We start from the raw sequence: 18,752 nt of genomic DNA, 5'->3' as shown, positions 1-18,752 counted from the left end.
AGCCTTCCTCCGTCTAAGCTCCCAGCACACCTGGACCAAGTGTTTCAGTGCAGCAGGTTTTGCTGTCCCCATATCAGTCAGTTTCAGGTCCTAAATTTAGCCCTTTCACAGGAACCGATGTTTGTGGTGGGGGCAGGGGGTGGGTGAGAGCTGTATCTGGTGAGGCAGCTTCCCCACCCAAGTGGTACTGTGGAAAGCAAATCAGACAGGTGGGCCAGGAGCACTGAGTACTACATTCTATTTTGTCATTAGCGTACTGGGCAAATTATTTGACCCAGGATGTTTTTTCATTATAGATAGGATCTCTCCCTTTCTCTTTCGTTTCATCTGTATCAGGTCCAAAAACGAAAAAAAAAAAAAAAATTAGAGTATGTTGTTTACTGTTGTTCTTGTCTCACTGAGCTCTGAGAATGCAGGGACTGTGGTCTGTCTGGTTCTCTGATGTACGCCTGGCACGTGGTAGGTACTTAATAAATATTTACTGAAAGAAAGAATGAATTTCATGCTTTTTAGGTATTATAATATGAATATTCAAAAAGTCATGATTAGACACAGCTTAAATGACGTTATAGAGGATTCCGTGAAGTGAGGCAGGGAGCTTATATAGAGGCTGGAGAGTCTCAATAAGTATGATCATTCTGCTAATTCATGACAATAAGCACTGTTCAGAGTGCTTTGAAAATATAAAGGCACAATCTGAGCACTAGATAGTACTGCTGAGAAAGCACACTGGGTGTTCTGAGAAGGGTGGGGTTTGGGCAGGATCCAATGGAGCTCCTCACTGAGTTGCCAGGAATAAATCCAGACGTGTGCCATTTGTATTTCCTGTGTGCCATGGGTCACCGAGGGCCGTTGTTAATGGACAATATTGAAGGGCTGTGTGGTGGTTTTAATATATGTCCCAATGTTGTCTGTCTCTCTGCTCATGGGAGGTAGGGACTGTCTCCTACCCTGGGTTCTGGATGGGCTCGTAATTGCTTTCACCAATAGAGAAAGGCAGAAGTGACACTATGTGACTTCCAAGACTGGGCCAGAAAAAGCCCAGTAGCTTTCATCTACTCCTCTTGGGAAGCACACTCTGGGGGAAGGCAACAGCAGGTCAGAGGTCTGACTTCCCTGGGACCACCACGCAGAAGAGGCCACGTGCAGATGCTGCAGCTGACAGGCCTGCAAAGCTTCCAGCCCACAGCTGGCACCAGCTGGGCACCAGCCACATAAGTGAACCGTCTTGGACATTCAGCCCAGGTGAGCTTTCAGACGGCTGCAGCCCCAGCCAGAATCTGACTGAAACCACCTGAGAGACTCCAAGCAAGAACTGCTCAGTTGCACCCTTCCTGATCCGCAAAATCAGATGGTTGTTTTCAGCTGCCAAGTTATGGGGTAATAGGTTAGGCATCAATAGCAAGCGGAATATGCTGTTTTTTTAGTCGCTTTCTCCTTCACAAAGACTTCCAGAGTCCTGAAATCCCAGAGTCTCCTTGACATTCCCACTGGATGATGTCTCGTCCTGACCCACTCACCAACATCTCAAACTTAACATGTCCAGAAATAGACTCTTGGTCCCAAGCCCGCCTTTCATCCCTTAGTCTTCTCTGTCCAATAAATGGCACCTCCTTCCCCAGTTTTGTAAGCCGGAATTCTGGGCATTGTCCTTGAATTCTGTTCTCTCAACCCAACATCTTATCCCTCTGAAAGGTGTGTTGGCTTTACCTCCTAAATGCATCTCAAATCTGTTCTCTCTCCATCTGTATTGCCACCAGCTGGGTCTAAGCCACCATCATTTCTCGCCTGGCCGCCACTGCAGCCTCCCAGGCTCTTACCTTTTGTGTCAATTCATTCTCCTCAGAGCGATTTTCTTAAGATATAAACGTCACCCCCAGTGGCTGCCCATGGCACTGAGAGTAAATCTAACCTCCTTGGGGTGTTCACTACAGTCTCCCCTTACCCGTGGTTGTGCTTCCCGCGGTTTCAGTTACCCATATTCTGAAAATATTTGATGGAAAGTTCCAGAAATAAACAATTCTTAAGTTTTAAATTGCGTACCCTTCTGAGTAGTGTGATGAAATCTCATGCCAACTCATGCTGACCCACGGGGCTGTGAATCATCCTTTAGTCAGCACATATCCACACAGTATATATGCTACTTGCTCATTAGTAACTTAGTAGCCATCCCTGTTATCAGATCTGCTACAGCGGAATTGCAGTGCTTATGTTCAAGTAACGCTTATTTTACTTAATAACGGCCCAAAGCGCAAGAGTAATGATACTGGCAATTCAGATATGCCAAAGAGAAGTTTTAAAGCTCTTCCTTTATGTGGAAAGGTGAAAGTTCTTCACTTAATAAGGAAAGAAAAAAGTCCCATGTTGAAGTTGCTAAGATCGACGGTGAGAATAAATCTTCTACCCATGAAATTGTGAAGAAGGAAAAGAAACTTGTGCTAATTTTGCTGTCACACTTCAAATTGCATAAGTTACAGCCATAGTGTGTGCTAAGTTCTTATTTCAGATGGAAAAGGCATTAAACTATCATAGTATGTACACATAGGAAGAAACATAGTACAGATAGGGTTCAGTACTATCCTGTTTCAGGCATCCACTGGGGGGCTTGGAGCGTATCCCCCGCAAATAAGGGGGGATGACTGTGCAATGCTCCCTGACTGAACTTGGCTTCTCCTCCTCTCTTTCTACTCTTCTTCATGGTGAGTGGAACCAAAAGGAACCAGCGTTTCCAAGTAATGTCCAAAAGCTGCCAAAGCCGCCTGTACTCCCTTTCCTATAGCTGGGATTTTGTCTTCCTCTGGGAAGAAGTTCCCCATCTCTGTTCCTGCCACCCTGGCCATGTCTCTGGTTCTTGACCACACCAACTCTTTTCCCTCCTCAGAGCCTTTATATGGCCTGTAACCCCCGCCTGGAACGCCCTTTCTCTAGCGCTTCCTACCTATGGTGGCTCCTTCTCGTCATTTTGGTCTGAGGTTAAATGTTGTGCTCACAGAGAGGCTTTCTCTGACAATTCTATCTAGAGAAGGTTCCCCTCTGATATTCTCCATTTTGGCTTTTTGTTTCCTTCATTGTCCTTACCACACTGCACTTATTTGATTGTTTACTTGTTTTTAGTGTCTTGTCCACTGTTTGTCTCCCTAGTGCTTGGTACATAGTTTGTTTGCACTCAGTAAAGAGACTGTTGTTTGTTGATGTTGAATAACTCACGATATTCCTGGAACAAAGCTGAGCATTAATTCATAACCATGGTGTGACAGGAAGAACAAGGATTATCCCCATATCTCAGATAGAAAAAGTGGCCCGGAAAGGTTAGGGGACCTGCCTGAGGCCATCTACCTTCTAAAAAGTGGAACCCAAGTCTCCTGCCTCCTGGTCAAGTGCTCTTCCAACAGCAGAAGTAAAGAGTCATGCATTCTGAAGGAGAGGTATATGGTAGCCTCAGGCCAGGTTGCTGTTCCTAAATTCTCCCTTTTCACCCACCCGTTTTTTACTAGGAAGCCTTCCTTCCACATCCCTGCCTTCAGAAAGGGGTAAGCGGGGAGAGGGTACAGTCTGGGCTCTCAGGGCAAGGAGCACCACTTCTGCCTTTTTGTAGGGCAGACATTCCTGGAGGCGGGTTCTGCCCCTTTAATACCGTGGAGAGGAGCTGGGGGTAGTGGTGCTGGTGTAGGAGCAGGTTGTGGGGCTGGAAGCCTGGCTCTGGCGGCTCCCTGGGCTTCATCTGCATCAGAATTGCGGCCTGCAGCAGCGTGTGGATCCAAACCCATCTACACACACGGCATGTCTTTGTGTTGCGCCTGAGGGGGAGGTTGCATGGTGGGGTGGGTTGTTGGGTTGTGTTCTGAGAGTTCGCTCCCACCCCCGGAATTTTTTTTAATGTATGAATTACTTTGATATTTGAGATGAAGCCTGAGGGACACATCTTTGTCTGCATTTAAAAAATTTTGGTAAAAAGTTATAATTTAGTTTTTTCTTGAATTTTGTCCAAGAAAGTGCAACTGACATGAAGAACGCTGTCTCAATTTTCTGACCGTACAAAGAATGCAGAAATGATCACGTCTCTTCTGTTGAAGGGACCTGGAGATGGCTTACAAATGGATAGGATCAAGTCCAGATTGACCACTGCATTCAAGGCCCATCACACCATGGCCCACCCTCCTGTTCTAGCTCCCACCCCGAAACCTCTCACCACTCTCCAAATGTCTCTTTCCCGGGCTTAGCCTTGTTCTCTCAGCTGGTCTGCCCTTCCTCCTGGAGTCCCCTAATTGCCAGTAAGACTCAGTTCAAACATTCTGGCCCTTAGGAAGACTTGGCTTATCCCCCAGACTTGGTCTCCATGTCCTCTTATAGACCATGTCCAGGTCTATTATGCTCTTGGACATGTGTTTGTATGTGAGCCCCTTGAAGCAGGTTAGGGTCTTTATGTTCATACGACCTATCTCATTACCTGGCACATGGGAGGTGCTCATAAAATGCTGGGTGTAGTTAAGGGCACTGTGGTTAAGTACCTAGTATGTTCTGAAGGCAGAGGCCTCCGTCCGAATCCTACTGCTACCTCTTCCTTGCTGTGCGCCTCTCTCAACCTCAGTGTCTTCATCTGTAAAATGGGTGACCAGCGTTGGCACCCACCTCACAGGGTGTATTTGTGTGTGTGTGTGAGGGGGGAGTTGGGAACATGAATGATGGATGTAGAGCACTCAGCACAGTGTTTAGCCTCCAAAAGTGCCCAGCAAATGGCAGCTACTACTAATATGAAACCTGAGGTCTGATCAACCACCTCCCAGGAAGGAGCCCTGGGATTTGCCTCAGTGAGAAAGAACAGGCTCTTAGAAGGGCTGCCCGGGCTTGGGGGGCAGGGGCGAGCCTTCCTGCCCTTTACAGACCCACCATTTGTTCTCAGGGCCTTGATCATAAATCCCATTCAGGCTCTGCCCGCCCCATCCTGCACTCACTCCACACACACAAAGTATATGACTCTGATTTTAATTAAATCACACAATTCAGGGCATCAGGCCCCACCTACTTCATTGGAAACCACCTGGGATTGTGGGGAGCTGGAAGCGGGTGGTGGTGAGAAGACCCACTCTCCCTTGCTTTTCCCTGTAGGGACTAAAAACATCAGGAATTAACTCAAGGAGGAGATCGGTGGAATGAAATGCCCAACAAAAGGGACAGGGGTGAAAACTACCCTGAGGCCAGGAGGGTGTGGTGAGGGGACAATTGGGTTCTTTCAGCCCTGACCTCCTGGAAGAATACAGTTGTTCACTGAGCAGGGAGGAGGTTAAGAAGCAGTGTACACCTGTCCCTCTGGGATCTAGGGGACCTAGCAAGGCTCAGGTAGAAGGTTTTGAACAGGGACTCTGCTCCATCAGCCGCCCACCCTGGAAGTTCTGGAGGAGGCAGAGTTGTGAGAAGAAGTGGCTCCTGATTCCCCGTCCAGGAGGCCATTACTTGAGCCAAGCAGTTGTGCCAGGGGCTCGGAGACAGGAGTGAGGCAGGTAAAACCAGTGTCAGGGATCAGGAGGGTGTTAGCGACCCTGCTTAACCTGTACGATGTGTGGTTCCCCATGTTCAAGAGCTGGAAACATGGGATGCAGATGGTGGGGAAAGGGCACTTTCCCACAATGTACCCCATTCCCAGGCTACTTCCCAGCGGCCCTTGGGGCTGCCAGGGCCAGGCATGGGAACAACTGATCCTTTGCCCCCTTCCACGGGGCCTGCTGGTCTCTGTGGGAGAAGAGGGTTCACTTGTCCATTTCCTCCCTTTGCCCTGCCCCCCACTTCTCTCCAAAGGAAGCCTGGTTTGTGGGGCCAAAGCTGCATTACCTGCTCTGGGACCCAGAGATGTGAGGTTTCCCAAATCCCTTCGATTGGCCTGTGGTGGAGTCACCCCCCATCTCCCTGAGTATAAGTGAAGACTTAATGGCTTCCTCACACTGTCCCTTAAAGGTGGTGCCATCCCCCACCCCAAAGGTAATGTGGAGGTAGAAGGCCCTGGGCGGGGGGCAGGAAGGGGTGCTGCCCCTCTTTCTCCCTGAAAGCGAGCGTTCTTCCAGAGAACCTAAGTGGCTATTCCCCAGGGGAGGACAAAACTCCAGAAATAGAAAAGAGGGTAGTGACAGGATTGGCAACTTTCTAACATTGCATGAAAACACTGGTTCCATTTTAACCACCCAGTTCCAATCAGGTCTGTAAACAATACCCTTCCAGGCCACCCTCTCTGGGTCCAGAGAGACACCTTCACTGCATTCACGGGCATTCTCCCCTGATGCCCATGGGCCAGGCTGGGCCATGGCAGGGTCCCTGCAGGAGCTCACACGCCCATGCTGCTCTTCTCACCCTCTGTGGGGCGGGGCTCCTCCTGAACCTTCTTCATCTCCCAGCCCCTGACCCAGGTGTAGGCGGAAGAGCCTCCCAACACCATCATGTTGCTCGTCCACCAGAGGAAGCTCTTGGTCTCCTCGTAGTAGAGCACGGCCAGTACCGTCTGAGCACAGGCCTTGGCCGTGCCTGACACATTGTGGGTCAGGGGACTGGTGAACTTGATCTGCAGTCCTGTCACGAAGCCGATGGCAAAGCCGAACAGGCCTCCCAGCGTCATCATGCCCCAGAAGTGAGCACTGCCCAGCTGGGCAAAGTGGCGGAGGGCCTGGAGCTCCCCCAGCAGCAGGAGCAGGGGCAGGAAGAGGACGCAGGCGTTGACGTTGTTGTAGAAGGTCAGGCGCCAGAGGCTGCCGTCCACCGCTGGGAGCACCTTCTTGGTGTAGATGGCGTTGAGCGAGACGCAGAGGCTGGCTAGCACGCCAAAGAGGGTGCCCGTCCAAGACAGGGTGCCTTCTGCCTCCTCCTGGTCCACACCAAGCCAGAAGCCACCTGTGGTGGGGAGAGAGGATGAGGGGATGAGGACAGGAGGGAGAAGGACAGAATTTCGCCACCAAAGGTCATAGACTGTGATGCTGCCCTCACCACCCTATCCTTCCCAACCCTCTCTGTAATAAATACGTCCGAAGTCTGCACACAATGTGATATATAGATGATGTATTATAGAAACCTATATAACTTTACTAACCATTGTCACCCCAATAAATTCAGTTAAAAAAAAAACATATCCCAAGTCTATGACATGCAAAACACTGTCTAAGAGCTGGGGACAGGGCCTAGGGCATGAACCCTTCTCACCGAGCCGTCATTCTAGCAGAGGAGAAAGGCATTCAAACAATTCCTTGCCCTATTACTTCTTTAATTACAACTGGGAAGAGGTCCATAAAACAGTACAGGCTGCTGCGTGAACCCGTAACTGGGTGACTGCGATGGCCTAAGGCATCTGGAAAGTAATATTTGATCTGAGTTCTGAAGGACAAGTATGTAGATGTTGAAGGGACCTTGGGCAAGTGATTTAAGGTCTCAAAGCTTGGCTTCCTTGCCTGCAAAGTGGAAGCCTACAATGAGTTAGAATCACTTGTGGCTGGAGGTCATTGGAACAGTCACACTTTCTGAGACTCTCATCTTGTGTCACCTCCTGATTACAGCTTCCCACTGAGAACCATCAAATCTATACTCCTCAGCCTGGCACCTTTGTCAGCAGTCTGTCCCTTGATCACCCTGCATCGTCTCTTTCATCTCCCTGCTTCTCAGGCTGGGGCTCAGTGCCCTTATTTGTTTCTTGCACCAAAAACACCCTAATCCTTCCCAGAGAGTTTCTAGTCATTCTTCAAGGTCAAAGCCAGCCTCTCCAGGGGGAAGGTCTTTCCCGATTCCTCCTGGGCCCCCAGAACTCTTGCTGCCTGCACTTTCCTTTGGGGTCCTTGGTCTGCCCTGGCCTGCTAGGCACCTGCCGATGGTGACAGTTACAGTCTCTTTAGCTAGACCCCACCTTCTCAGAAGGCAGGGCTGAGTCATACACTTGTTGTATCTCCCGCTACAGCATCTGGCAACTTGGGGGAGTAGGAAAAGTTTTAGTGTCAGCGAGATTTGGGCTTCAGTTGGGCTCTGCTATGTAGAGGCTGGGTGGCCTGGGAAAAGTTTACCTAACTTCTTGAGCTGCCATTTTTTTTCAGCTGCAGAGATCTGGGTCATCGCTTGATTCCATCTCTTACCAATCTGCAACCAGAATGATTTGCCTAAAGTACAGATTTACTGAGGTCCTGTGCTGGCTTAAAGTCTTGCCACACCTCCCCACTGCCCTCGGGAAATATTCCAGAGTCACTTCACTCGGGCAGCCTTGCATCTGGCTGGCGAGTCGCACTCAGGCCCAGCCCGGAAGTGCACACGTTCTTTCTTCGGCCTGGAACATCCTCTTCTCACGCCTTCCTTACACCATCTAGTACTTCCTGCAGGAGGCCTGCTTAGATGACCCCCCGCCCTCCCGCCCCAGCCACCAGCCAGGGCTGCCACAGCACCTTCTATGTCCCCATCACAGCTCTTACTGCTTGATCATAACTCATGTACTGCCATGCGTCATCACCATAACCTCCAGGAGCAGAGAAGCGGAATCTACCTTTTCCAAATTTGTATCCCCAAAGCCTGGCACAGTCCCTGACATGTGCTTGGCCCGGTTAACGTTTGAAGAAAGAAAAAAAGAAAAGAAAGAAAGAAAGGAGGGAGGGAGGGAGGGAAGAAAAGAAAAGAAAAGAAAAGAAAAGAAAAGAAAAGAAAAGAAAAGAAAAGAAAAGAAAAGAAAAGAAAAGAAAAGAAAAGAAAAGAAAGAAAGAAGGAAGAGTTGTTCTGGAGGTGGTTGTGAAGATTAGGGGAGACAAGACACCTACTACTTCGTAGGGACTCATTCCCAGGATTCTCTTTCTTGGCAGAGCCTTTGCAAACAGGTTACCGACAGACCTGTTCTGGGGGTAGGGACACTCCCTATACTAGCTTCTTGCTGGTTACCTTTTGAGTCCAGGAGGGACTGCCACCTCAAGGTTCTAGCCCCCAGAGGGATGCTCAGCCAGAGGAGTTTGAAAGGTGCTGTGTGCCCTGGGGTGCAGGGAGGAGGCCTGGAGTGGTCACTTGTTACCCTTCTTCCCCCACATGGAGCAAGGAAGGGGGACCATTGCAGAGAGGGGCCAGGTTAGGCCAGCAGAGAGCATCAGCCTCCCCCGCCTCTGCCCCATCAGGCTGGCCAGTGAAGGCACCTTCTCAGAAGCTATCTCACCATCAGCTACTTTGATTACTTTTCAGACTGGGGCCCGGTTTCTCTAGTGATGCCACCTTCCTGCACACAAATTCTCCTACCAAGCGCAGCCCGTCCCCCAAACACACACCCAAGGTCTGCAGTACTGAAGTGGAGATCCCTGGAGCATTTGGAAAAGGGTGAAAGGAAGGGAGGCTGCCCCTGGGTGGTGGGGAGAGGGGGAAGCTGAGAGAGCTGCCAGGGATCTTGGCGGCTCCTTCCACTCTAGCCTCTACCTTTCTCCCCCGCCACTCTCATCCTGGGGCTAGACTGAGCAGCCTTGGATCCAGCAGTTGCTCAACAAGGGGAACAATTTCTAGGACAGGTGGCATGGGATGAGCCCCTCGCCCGCAACCCGTGTACTGTGGACTGGGACTCTGAGTCACCAGCTAAGAATATGTATGTAGGTCAACCAAGATGAACTTCACAGCACCAGAAAAAAGTTGAACAGGTTCAAAGAAAGATCACATTCCTGGATGACAGAGCCCCAGGAGGGGTGGGGGATGCTGGGAGCACTCTTACCCAGTGTGCTGCAATGAAACAACAAATGCTCTATATCTGTGCTGTCCAGTACAATCGCCACTGGCCACGTGCGGCTACTGAGCACTAGAAAGGTGGCTACAGAATCAGGTTACAACACATGCAACTGAGGAACTAAAATTTCAAAATTTCATTTAATTTGAATTACAGTACGTCTTCACTTAACATGCACAGGTTCTGCAACTCAACTGACATAGAACTAACCCAGTTTTACCTTAGGCTAATTGATATAAATAAGAGTTAAGTTCCGAGGCATCTCATCAATGGTACATTGAAATGATGTTATTTGAGGACCTGCTGTACTTTAAATGGAAATAGATACGTGGCCAGTGACTACTGTACCGAATAGTGCAGCTTTAACTTCCAGGGGACAAGAACAGAGCAGAGTGGTTAGAAGCCCCGGTCCGGCAGTCTGGCCAGTCAACCTGGCTACCCTCTAGTTGTGTGACCCTGCGCAAGTAGCTTAACCTCTCTAAGCCTCACTTTTCTTGTTTGGAGGAAGATGATCATGGTGATGCCACCACCCCGGCACCTCTGGGGAAACAAACGAGATGCTACCTGTGAAATGATGAACACAATGTCCCCATCAATAATTGCTATTTTCTGAGGGTCAAGTCTGTGAAGACAGCTAAGGCATATCTCTTGCCACAGTCTGAACTGTTACTGCGAGCCGGCAAAGTCAGGGTGGTGGAATATGTATTGTCCTCTAGAAAGAGCACTGCCTGGGGAGTCAAGAGCACTTGAACTCTTGAGTAACAATAGAGAATAGTGGTCAAGAGTATGGAGCCTGATTGCTTGAGATCAGATCTCAGCTCTGCCACTCACTAGCTGTGTGATCTTGGACAAGTTACTTAACCTCTCTGTGCCTTGGTTTTCCCTCTATGGAATAGAGATTCTAATCCCACCTTGTATGAGGGCCCCTAAGATGCTGGGTGACCTTGAGCAAATTATTTGCTCTGTCTGGGCCCCAGGCTCCTCCTCATATTATTGTGGCATCAAGTGAGGTGGGACAGATAAAGTCCAAAGACTCTTGGCAGGGTTGTTCCTTAGGATTTCCTTATGCCCCCTTTGCCCCGCCCCATGGCCCTGGCTGGCCACTCACCGATGATGCTGCTGCAGGTGAGCAAGGCATAGAAGGAGGTGGTCTGCTTGAGCAGCAGGTAGGAGAGCAGCACATTGAAGACAGTGGTGAGGGAGCGGCCCACGTTGTAGAAGGCCACACCCACGTACTTCAGGCAGAGATTATTGAAGGTAATCATGCCAATAAAAACAACTGACAGGGGCAAAATGCTGCGGGCCACCCTGAGGTCCAGGCGCAGGGAGGGAAAGTCCACGGCACCAGGGCAACAGGCAGCCAGCATGCTGATGCCCTTGCACAGCAGTGCGGTCACCAGGCACTGGTAGAAGGTGACGAAGATGGGGGTGTCCAGCTGCAGGGAGGGACTGTCCAGCAGGTACTTGTTAAGAAACACCATGGAGATAGAGGTGACCCAGTAGAGAGAGACCACCAGTGTGATCTGCAGTGCCCGAAGCAGAAAGGGCTTCTTCTCGCTGGCCTCTGCCTCGCCAGAGGGGTCGGAAGCCCCCATCAGTGCCATGTGCAGGATCCTGGAGCGCTTCAAAGGGGCCCTGTTCATGGCAACAAAGGAGCTGGGTCACCCTACCTGGCTGTCCAGAACTGATTTCCTGGAGTACCGGGCAGTGAGCTCACTTCTGCCTTATGCAAGCCACAGCCCTCAACTGTCACCGGTGGGGGGTGGGCTAGAGGCCTCTCCACCGTCCTCTTGGATGGAGAGGTTTTTCTTCGGGGTGAGCCCCACAACCTGCTCCCACCCTGATAGAGCTCATGAGATAAGACACAGGGAAGGGTTTGCGAAGAGGCAAATGATCTCTCAGGGGAGAAAATGCTGGAGCCTCGCAGGGAGGGGTCGCAGGAAGAAGGGAGGCGAGAGAAATGGAAGAAGAGAGGCGAGAGAAATGGAAGAAGAAGGAAGAGGAGGAATGCAGGACGAGGGTGCTAGAAAAGAGCAGAGGACAGCAAGGGGAAGAGGTGCCGAGAAAGGAAGGCATGCAGGGCTATGGAAGAGAGGGGTTTGCAGGGATAGAGGGGTAGGTCTGCAGGGAGCTGAACAGAGTGAGGGCGTGCGGGGGCCTGGAGAGAGGGGTGCGGGGGAGGTCAGAGGTGCTCAGGGAGGGGAGCGGGGAGCTGAAGGACACAGGAGAAGCCCAGCCTGGAGCTTAGCCCTAGGCGTGGGGCCTCCTAGGGCGCGGGCTCCGGCTCAGTCCCGGAATCTCCAGCCACCCGAGGCCGCTCCCCCGGCGAGGCGGGCCCAGGACTCATTTCCTGACACGCCTCCGACCCCTTCCTTAAAGAGCCCGCACGCTCGGCGTCACTCTTAAAGCCATAGCCCCAGAAAATTAGCCTTCAGATTCAGAATCGTGTCGGGGCCCCGGCCGCCTCTCAACCGTTGTGCACTCGCGGCCGGTTGATGGTGGGGGATCTCGGCAGCACCTCCCTCTGCACCGCCCTGCGTCCCTCTGCGTCTAGACATCCTCCCGCGACAGCCCAGTCCGTCTATAGCCCCAGCTCACTCGTCCCAAGCCTTGTTGCAGTTTCTTCCTTTCGCCCACTTTCACCGCCCCCAGCCCTCTTCCAAACCCGAGATCCTCACACTACACTGCCCCTGCCGGACCTCAATCTGTCCTCTGGTTCTCGCATTCGAGACTCTCCCGGCGGCCGGATTCGAACTTCAACGCAGCATCCCCTCCCCGGTCTCCCTCCTCCTGGCAAAAACCCTACCCCACACGGAGCCCAGCCGCAAGCTCCGATCCCCTGGCTGGCGTTTCGGGGCCGCGAAGACGACCCCGCGCTCACTTCATCCTCTGCGTTAGCTGTCAGTCGGCGCCACTAGGCGCGGCACCTGCAGCACCGCACCTGGAGAGACACACGCAGGGCTGCTCTGGAGGGAGACCGCTTCCTGTTCCCGGACGCAGGCTCCGGGTCAGCCTCACTGGCCGCCTCACCACATGGGGCCCCGGGGTGGCGGCGGGGCGATCTGGGCCCCAGCCTGCCTATCTCTCTAGGCGCGGGAGCAGGCCCCCTCTTCTTTCCAAGGGCACCCCAACATCCCTGGTACCCGGCTCCCGCCAGCTGCCCAGAATCCCCCGCTCCAGTTACCGCAGCTTGCACGTTACAGAATCCGGCTGCATCCCTGGCCTGTGGCGCACCGGGCCTGCACGTCCAGAAGTGTGTGCGGGTAATGGCTCAGATTCTTCCTGCTGGCACTGAGTGGATGGTGCCCTGTCCCCTCTCAGGGACTGAGCCTGGGAAGTTGGTCACCAGCCCGGCCAGTCACTCAGCATTTCTGCCTTGTTCCCACTCAAGCACCAACGTTGGATGGCTCACTTCTGAATTCTCTTTGATAGGGCAGGTAGATAGACAGAAGTGAGCAGGAGGAGAAATTTAGCCCCGTTAGAAAGCCCATTGCTACAGCTCCTACTTGGGTAAAGACCCCTGGCAGCTGCCCAGCAGGACTCCTGGATTACACATACGTCTAAATCAAAGAGATACATTGTTAAAAGTCAGAAAAGGGGGAGCCCATCCTGTTTGTCACCAATACTGCCCAACAGGACTCCAGGTTTTCATATACCCCAAAGGGATGTGTAAACACATCCCCCCAAACCAAGATGATGTGTTTACACATGCCCCTAAATCAAAGGAATATGTTTACACATGTCCCTAAATCAAAGAAATGCATTGGGGATGGTGAAGGGAGGTGATGTGTGCTACTTTCTAAGTCTAGGCCTTAAAACTTTAGGTGTGTGCTTCTCCATGCTCTCTCCTCCTCTTCCCATAACCTGGGACCCAAATATGTCTATAACTCAGCCATGACCATGCAGACCAGGTCAATGTCTTAGGGCTGTGGGAGTGATATGATGGAAAGGGCCATGGTCCTTGATTGTGTGGAGCAGGACCACCTGACAATATGGACTGCCTGCCTTGAGACTGTTATGTGAGAGAGAAACCAACTTATGTCCTTTAGGTGCCTACCTATGTGGTTATAAAGGGATCTCTTTGTTACAGCAGCTAGGCCTTTACCCACATACCCACTGTAGACTATATTCCCTTCTCCTTACATATGTATTCTCTAGGCAAAATTGAGAAGGTATGACATTGTTAGTCTGATCTCTCTCTCTCTCTCTCTCTCTCTCTCTCTCTCTCTCTCTCTCTCTCTCAGTTTATCATCTATCTATCTATCTATCTATCTATCTATCTATCTATCTATCTATCTATCTATCTATCTATCTATCTATCTGTTCATCCATTCATCAATCCACCCACCTAACCATTCATCCTAGCACAATGCCTGCCATGGTGGATGCTCAGTACTACCTATTTGTGGAATGAATGGAAGTCAGACCTCTGGTAAGAGTGCTTGAAAATCAAGGCCAATCTAAGAGCTTTATTGACCCTAAGCCCTAAAAAATTTGTAAGGCTCTTTATTCATCCTATATAAAATTACATCTAAATTGGTTAAAAATAAAAATTAATACTAAACTGTAAAATAAATGTAAGCAGAGCAAAAACTGTTCTGAATTTTCTCATGCAGATTGAGAAATTATATTATTCTTTTGAAAATAATATGTTTTTTTCCAGAAAAAAAAAAAGAAAACACCTATCTTTTCTTTGCTGATACTTGTGGCAGGCTCTACTAATTATCTATCCCAGAAGTTGGCAAACTTTTTCTGTAAAGGATCGGAGTGTAAATATTTTAGACTTTGTGGGTCATATGATCTCTGTTGCAACTACTTAAAATTGCTGTTGCAAACAAATAGGTGCAGCTATGTTTAAAAAAAACTTCATTTATAAAGACAGGTCATTGGCTGGATTTGGTTCATTGGTTGTAGTTTGCTGACCCCTGGTTTACCCTATATTAATGTATCCTTCTTCCTTACTAACATTACATATATTTATTTTGTATGTCAATGTGTCTTCCTAAAAATAGTATTCCCCAGACTTCCTTGCAGCTAGATGCGACAATGTGATACTTTTGGTCAATGAGTCATAAACTGAGGACTTCTGGGGATACTTTTGCTTTCTTAATATAGGTAGTCTTTGTTGCTTCTTTTTCTTATATAGTCTGTCTTTAATGCAGACCCGAGGTCTGGAAGGGCAGCAGCTATCTCGTAACTATGAGATAAAGATATGATGAAGAAAGCTAAGGATGATAGGACAGAAGCATGGAGAGAGCCTGCGTCCCTTAGGGCTTGGATGAGCTGCCATTGGCTGGCATTGGGTCTGAGGCAGCAGGCAGCCATGTAGGGGGTACAATTATCAGGGAGTGAACCACAGCTGCAGAGCTAGAGATGGGGTGGAGAATTTCAAAGGCAGGGCCCATTTTCCAGACAAGGATTAGGAGTGGGAGAGCCAACGTCAGGATGGGCAAATCTCAGAGCATGAGATGTGTGGCCAGGAGAGGGCCTGTTAATAAAAAAGAAGTCCTGATATAGGGGAGGGCTTTCTGCAGTCAAGAGTGGGCAAGCTACAGAGGATTAGCAAAGGGATGGCTCCTCTTTAACAATAATGTTTACCAGAGACGTCACCTTTGTGTCCTGGTCTGGCTTCTGTTAAGCACTAGTTTGGATGGTGCAGGCTTTTTTTTTTTTTTTTTTTTTTTTTACATCGAGGATAGCAAAAAATGTTACTCACTAAAACTCCTGTAATATGCACCTGAATAATCTCATTCCTGAGCAAGAATGACATTCCCCCAGATTAGCAGCTAATCCGTGGGGAGTGAGTAACAGTATTCGTCCCTCTGGCATGTATCATGATGCCTTGGCACATACTAGGGGTACTAGGTCGAATAGTGTTCCCCCCACCCCCAATTCATCGTGTGACCTTATTTGGAAATAACATTTTTGCAGATGTAATTAGTTAAATTAAAATGAGTTCATATTGGATTAAGGTGGACCCTCAATCCTATGACTGATGTCCTTATAAAGTCCAGAGATTTCCCATAACCCCTCTGCCCCCACACATGCATAGCCTCCCCCATCACCAACATCCCTGACAGAGTGATAGGTTTGTTACAATAGATACACCTGTACTGACACATCATTATCACTCAGAGTCCATAGTTTACATTAGGGATCTCTCTTGGTGTGGTACATTCATTCTGTGGGCTTGGACGAATGTATAATGACATGGATTCACCATTATAGCATCATACAGAGTATTTTCACTGCTGTAAAACACCATTCAAATTTAAGTCTGGTGGGAAAAAAAACAAAACAAAACAAATCAATGTTTCTCGGGTCATGTGACCCCTCTTGACCAATCATTATGGCCAGGCAGATAAACCTGCCTCTGGCATAAGCCCTGAACCAGACAAGGTAGTCTGAGAGTGGGGATGGGGTGGCTCTGGAAATGAAATTTAGGAGGTGTTTCCAGAAGAAGGGGGATGGATGCTTGACTGGCAAACTGTCCATGGTGAGTGGCCTGCATTGGATGGGGGAGGGCATCGGCAAGTTTGTACAGAGTTCTTCCCTCCTCCCTTGCTTATATGGTTCCACTTTTGTCAGTGCTCTTTCACATTCACCCCTAAACCTGGCTAACTTCTTGCCCCTCAGGACTCAGCGCAGACATCACTCCCTTAGGGAGACCCTCCAATTAGATCAGGTCTCCCAGATGCAGCATTCCTGCTGCTTCCCTTTGTCGATGAGATGTGAAGAGAATATGCACAGGAGGCATCTATTCCCTTTTGGGACAAGAATGTCCCCATCTCCTTTTGGGAGTGCCCCCTCAGCTGTTGCAGTCTTTGGGGGCCATCAATCCATGTGCTTGCTTCCCTCTAGCCAAAGGGATAGATATATGACCCTGGTCTGGCCAAGAGTTCATTGCTTACTTTTTCTCTCTCTTAAATGGAATCTGGAACAGAAACAACAACATCTAGATGGGTTACAGCTGGTTCATGGTGGCTGCAGTGCCCAGAAAGCTCATTCTCCATTTCCTGCCTCTGAGACCCCCAGAGTTGCCTTGCTTACTATTCCTTCCCGGTCTGTTCTTGAGCTTTCCCCCCAGTTCTCTGAGCACCCCAGACTCTTCCAATGACCTCCTTTTTGCATAAGTTGGCTGTATTTTTTGCTTGCAATCAGAGAACCCTAGATGCTACTGTGGGTGTTCCCTCTGTCTAAGAAGAGGGATCAGGGCAGGAACCGGCCAGCTCCAGGGACTGAGTTCAGCTACCGCAGCCCCAATTCCTCTAAGTGCTGGGGTTCAAGATCAGGGTGGGAAAAATGAAAAGGGCAGGGCAGCAGGAAGTGTAGATTAGCAGGATGTGTAAATACTGCTGTGTTTGCAGAAGAGCAGGCAGATGTGAGTCAAGGTTGGCTTCTTTCTCTGGGTATTTGCTGTAAACCTGGCAGGGGGGGAGGAGGGCTGGTGTGGATACCTGAGAATTTGAAATTGGTTCAATTTAACAACCTTGTTCTTAATGCTCTTTCTGCTTGACAGCCCCCTATTTGACCCCTCCCCTCTACTAAGTTCACTGTTCAGTTCAGATGATTTATGGGACACCTTACACTGGCATGCTGATAGCCTTGTTGTCCTTTAGTGGGTTTTGAACGGTCTGAAATGAACATAAAGAACCTGAATTTAACATACAGCTTATATGAGTGAATGACTGAATGCAGCAAGGAACTGAGTTAGTTACCATTCTGGAGCCACAGAATCCATAATAAGAATCATTTTCTACCTTTTTGTTTTTTTCTCTCCCTTGTGGTACAGCATAGCACTTAAAACCTTACCCGCTGGAGTCAGACAGACCTAGGTTCAAGTTCGGGGTCCACCATTTCACAAGCCATGTAGCCATGGCAAGTTACTTAACTTCTCTGGGACATAAAAGCTTTATTTGTAAAAAGAGAATGATGATAATATATTACTTGGCATAGTGTCTGTCCCATAGTTACCTATTATTAGTATTCCCTATTTTTGTTGTTGTTGTTGTTTTTTCCCTGCACTGTTCTTTCAATGGTTCCTACGTATCCTCTTGGCACTGGGTACATTCTTCATTGTTACACTAACATTCTGTATTCGTTAGTTATTGCTGTGTAACAAAACTTCAGGATTTAGCTCATGAGTCTGTGGGTCAGTTGGGCAGTGCAATTGGCTTGGCTGGGCTTTCTTCCATGTTTGGTGGTCAGCTGGCTATAGGTTGGTTTAGGATGGTCTCAGCTGGAAAAACTGGGCTTTCCTCCTTAGGGTCTCTTATCCTTCAGCAGTTCAGCCTCAGCTTGTGCTTGTGGTAGGCAGAGATCTGAAAGAGAGCAAAAGTGGCAGGGCCTCTGGAGACCTAACCTCAGAATTGGCACAGTATCATATCTGCCTTATTTATTCTATTGGAGGGAGCAATTTCCTAGGCTAGTCCAGAGTAGGAGGAGACTACAAAGTTATAGGGCAAGAGGTGTGGATGCAGATGGGTCCAATAATTGGAGCCATTAATACAATCAAATCTATCCTGTACACTATAGTGTAAGTGGTTACTTCTCTCTCTCCAACCAGACTCTCTCTTATTTACCATTGTGTCCCAGGTGCCTAGCACCGAGCTTGGAACATAGTAGGTGTTCAATAAAGGTTTGTTGATTGAGTGAATGAAAAACTGGGCTGGAGAGCTATCCCTGGAATGCTGGGGAGCCAACTGCCCTGCTGACTTCCTGTAAGAGACCTCATAACCTGGATGAGGGCAATCGAAAGTTAGCATGCACCGAAGTTTGGTTTCAGCCTTCCAACTCAACCTGACTCTTCTGTTTAATCTAGACTTCTGGAAGTTTGCACAGAGCTCTTCCTGTAAAACTGGTTTAGTTGCAACAGAAACCATAAGGCCTGTGGAGTCTAAAATATTTACTCTCTCTGGTCTTTTGGAAGGTCAAATAGCTGAAAGCCTGTTTTGGTGTCATTTCCGACAGTCCTAAAATTGTGCAAGATCAATGATCTTATAATCAGGAGAGGGACATCATATTTAACCAATGTCACCACAGCAGGAATACA

The 18,752-nt window shown here is 49.2% G+C and overlaps 1 protein-coding gene across 5 annotated transcripts; it reads right to left on the bottom strand.

Annotated features, from left to right (window-relative positions):
* Positions 1 to 2,439: 2,439 nt before the first annotated feature.
* On the bottom strand, positions 2,440 to 13,051 carry SLC35C1 (solute carrier family 35 member C1). 5 transcript variants are annotated; one of them, XM_019746452.3, is made up of 3 exons: positions 12,885 to 13,051; positions 10,809 to 11,335; positions 2,440 to 6,873 (listed from the first exon to the last, which is right to left on the bottom strand). In XM_019746452.3, the coding sequence occupies exons 1-3, from the start codon at positions 12,914 to 12,916 to the stop codon at positions 6,314 to 6,316; spliced, it is 1,119 nt and encodes a 372-aa protein (XP_019602011.1). In that variant the 5' UTR covers positions 12,917 to 13,051; the 3' UTR covers positions 2,440 to 6,313. The 5 variants fall into 5 exon arrangements, with proteins under 5 accessions (XP_019602011.1, XP_074192372.1, XP_019602013.1 ...); XM_074336271.2 differs by lacking the exon at positions 12,885 to 13,051 and adding an exon at positions 12,642 to 12,865; XM_019746454.3 differs by lacking the exon at positions 12,885 to 13,051 and adding an exon at positions 12,582 to 12,833.
* Positions 13,052 to 18,752: the final 5,701 nt, after the last annotated feature.

This window comes from Rhinolophus sinicus, chromosome 14 (genome assembly GCF_057876585.1).
Source record: "Rhinolophus sinicus isolate RSI-liver-muscle chromosome 14, RSI-T2T, whole genome shotgun sequence".
Taxonomy (NCBI): Eukaryota; Metazoa; Chordata; class Mammalia; order Chiroptera; family Rhinolophidae; genus Rhinolophus; species Rhinolophus sinicus.
The sequence above is the reverse complement of the archived record's forward strand: the minus strand, read 5'-3'. Positions and strand labels throughout refer to the sequence as shown.

Coding starts and splice junctions, on each gene's coding strand:
- SLC35C1 (XM_019746452.3), bottom strand. CDS start 12,916: ATGCAGCCGGATTCTGTAACGTGCAAGCTGCG. Junction 11,336..12,884: donor TCTGTAACGTGCAAGCTGCG/GTAACTGGAGCG, acceptor TGCCATGAACAG/GGCCCCTTTGAAGCGCTCCA. Junction 6,874..10,808: donor CACCTGCAGCAGCATCATCG/GTGAGTGGCCAG, acceptor TCCCCACCACAG/GTGGCTTCTGGCTTGGTGTG.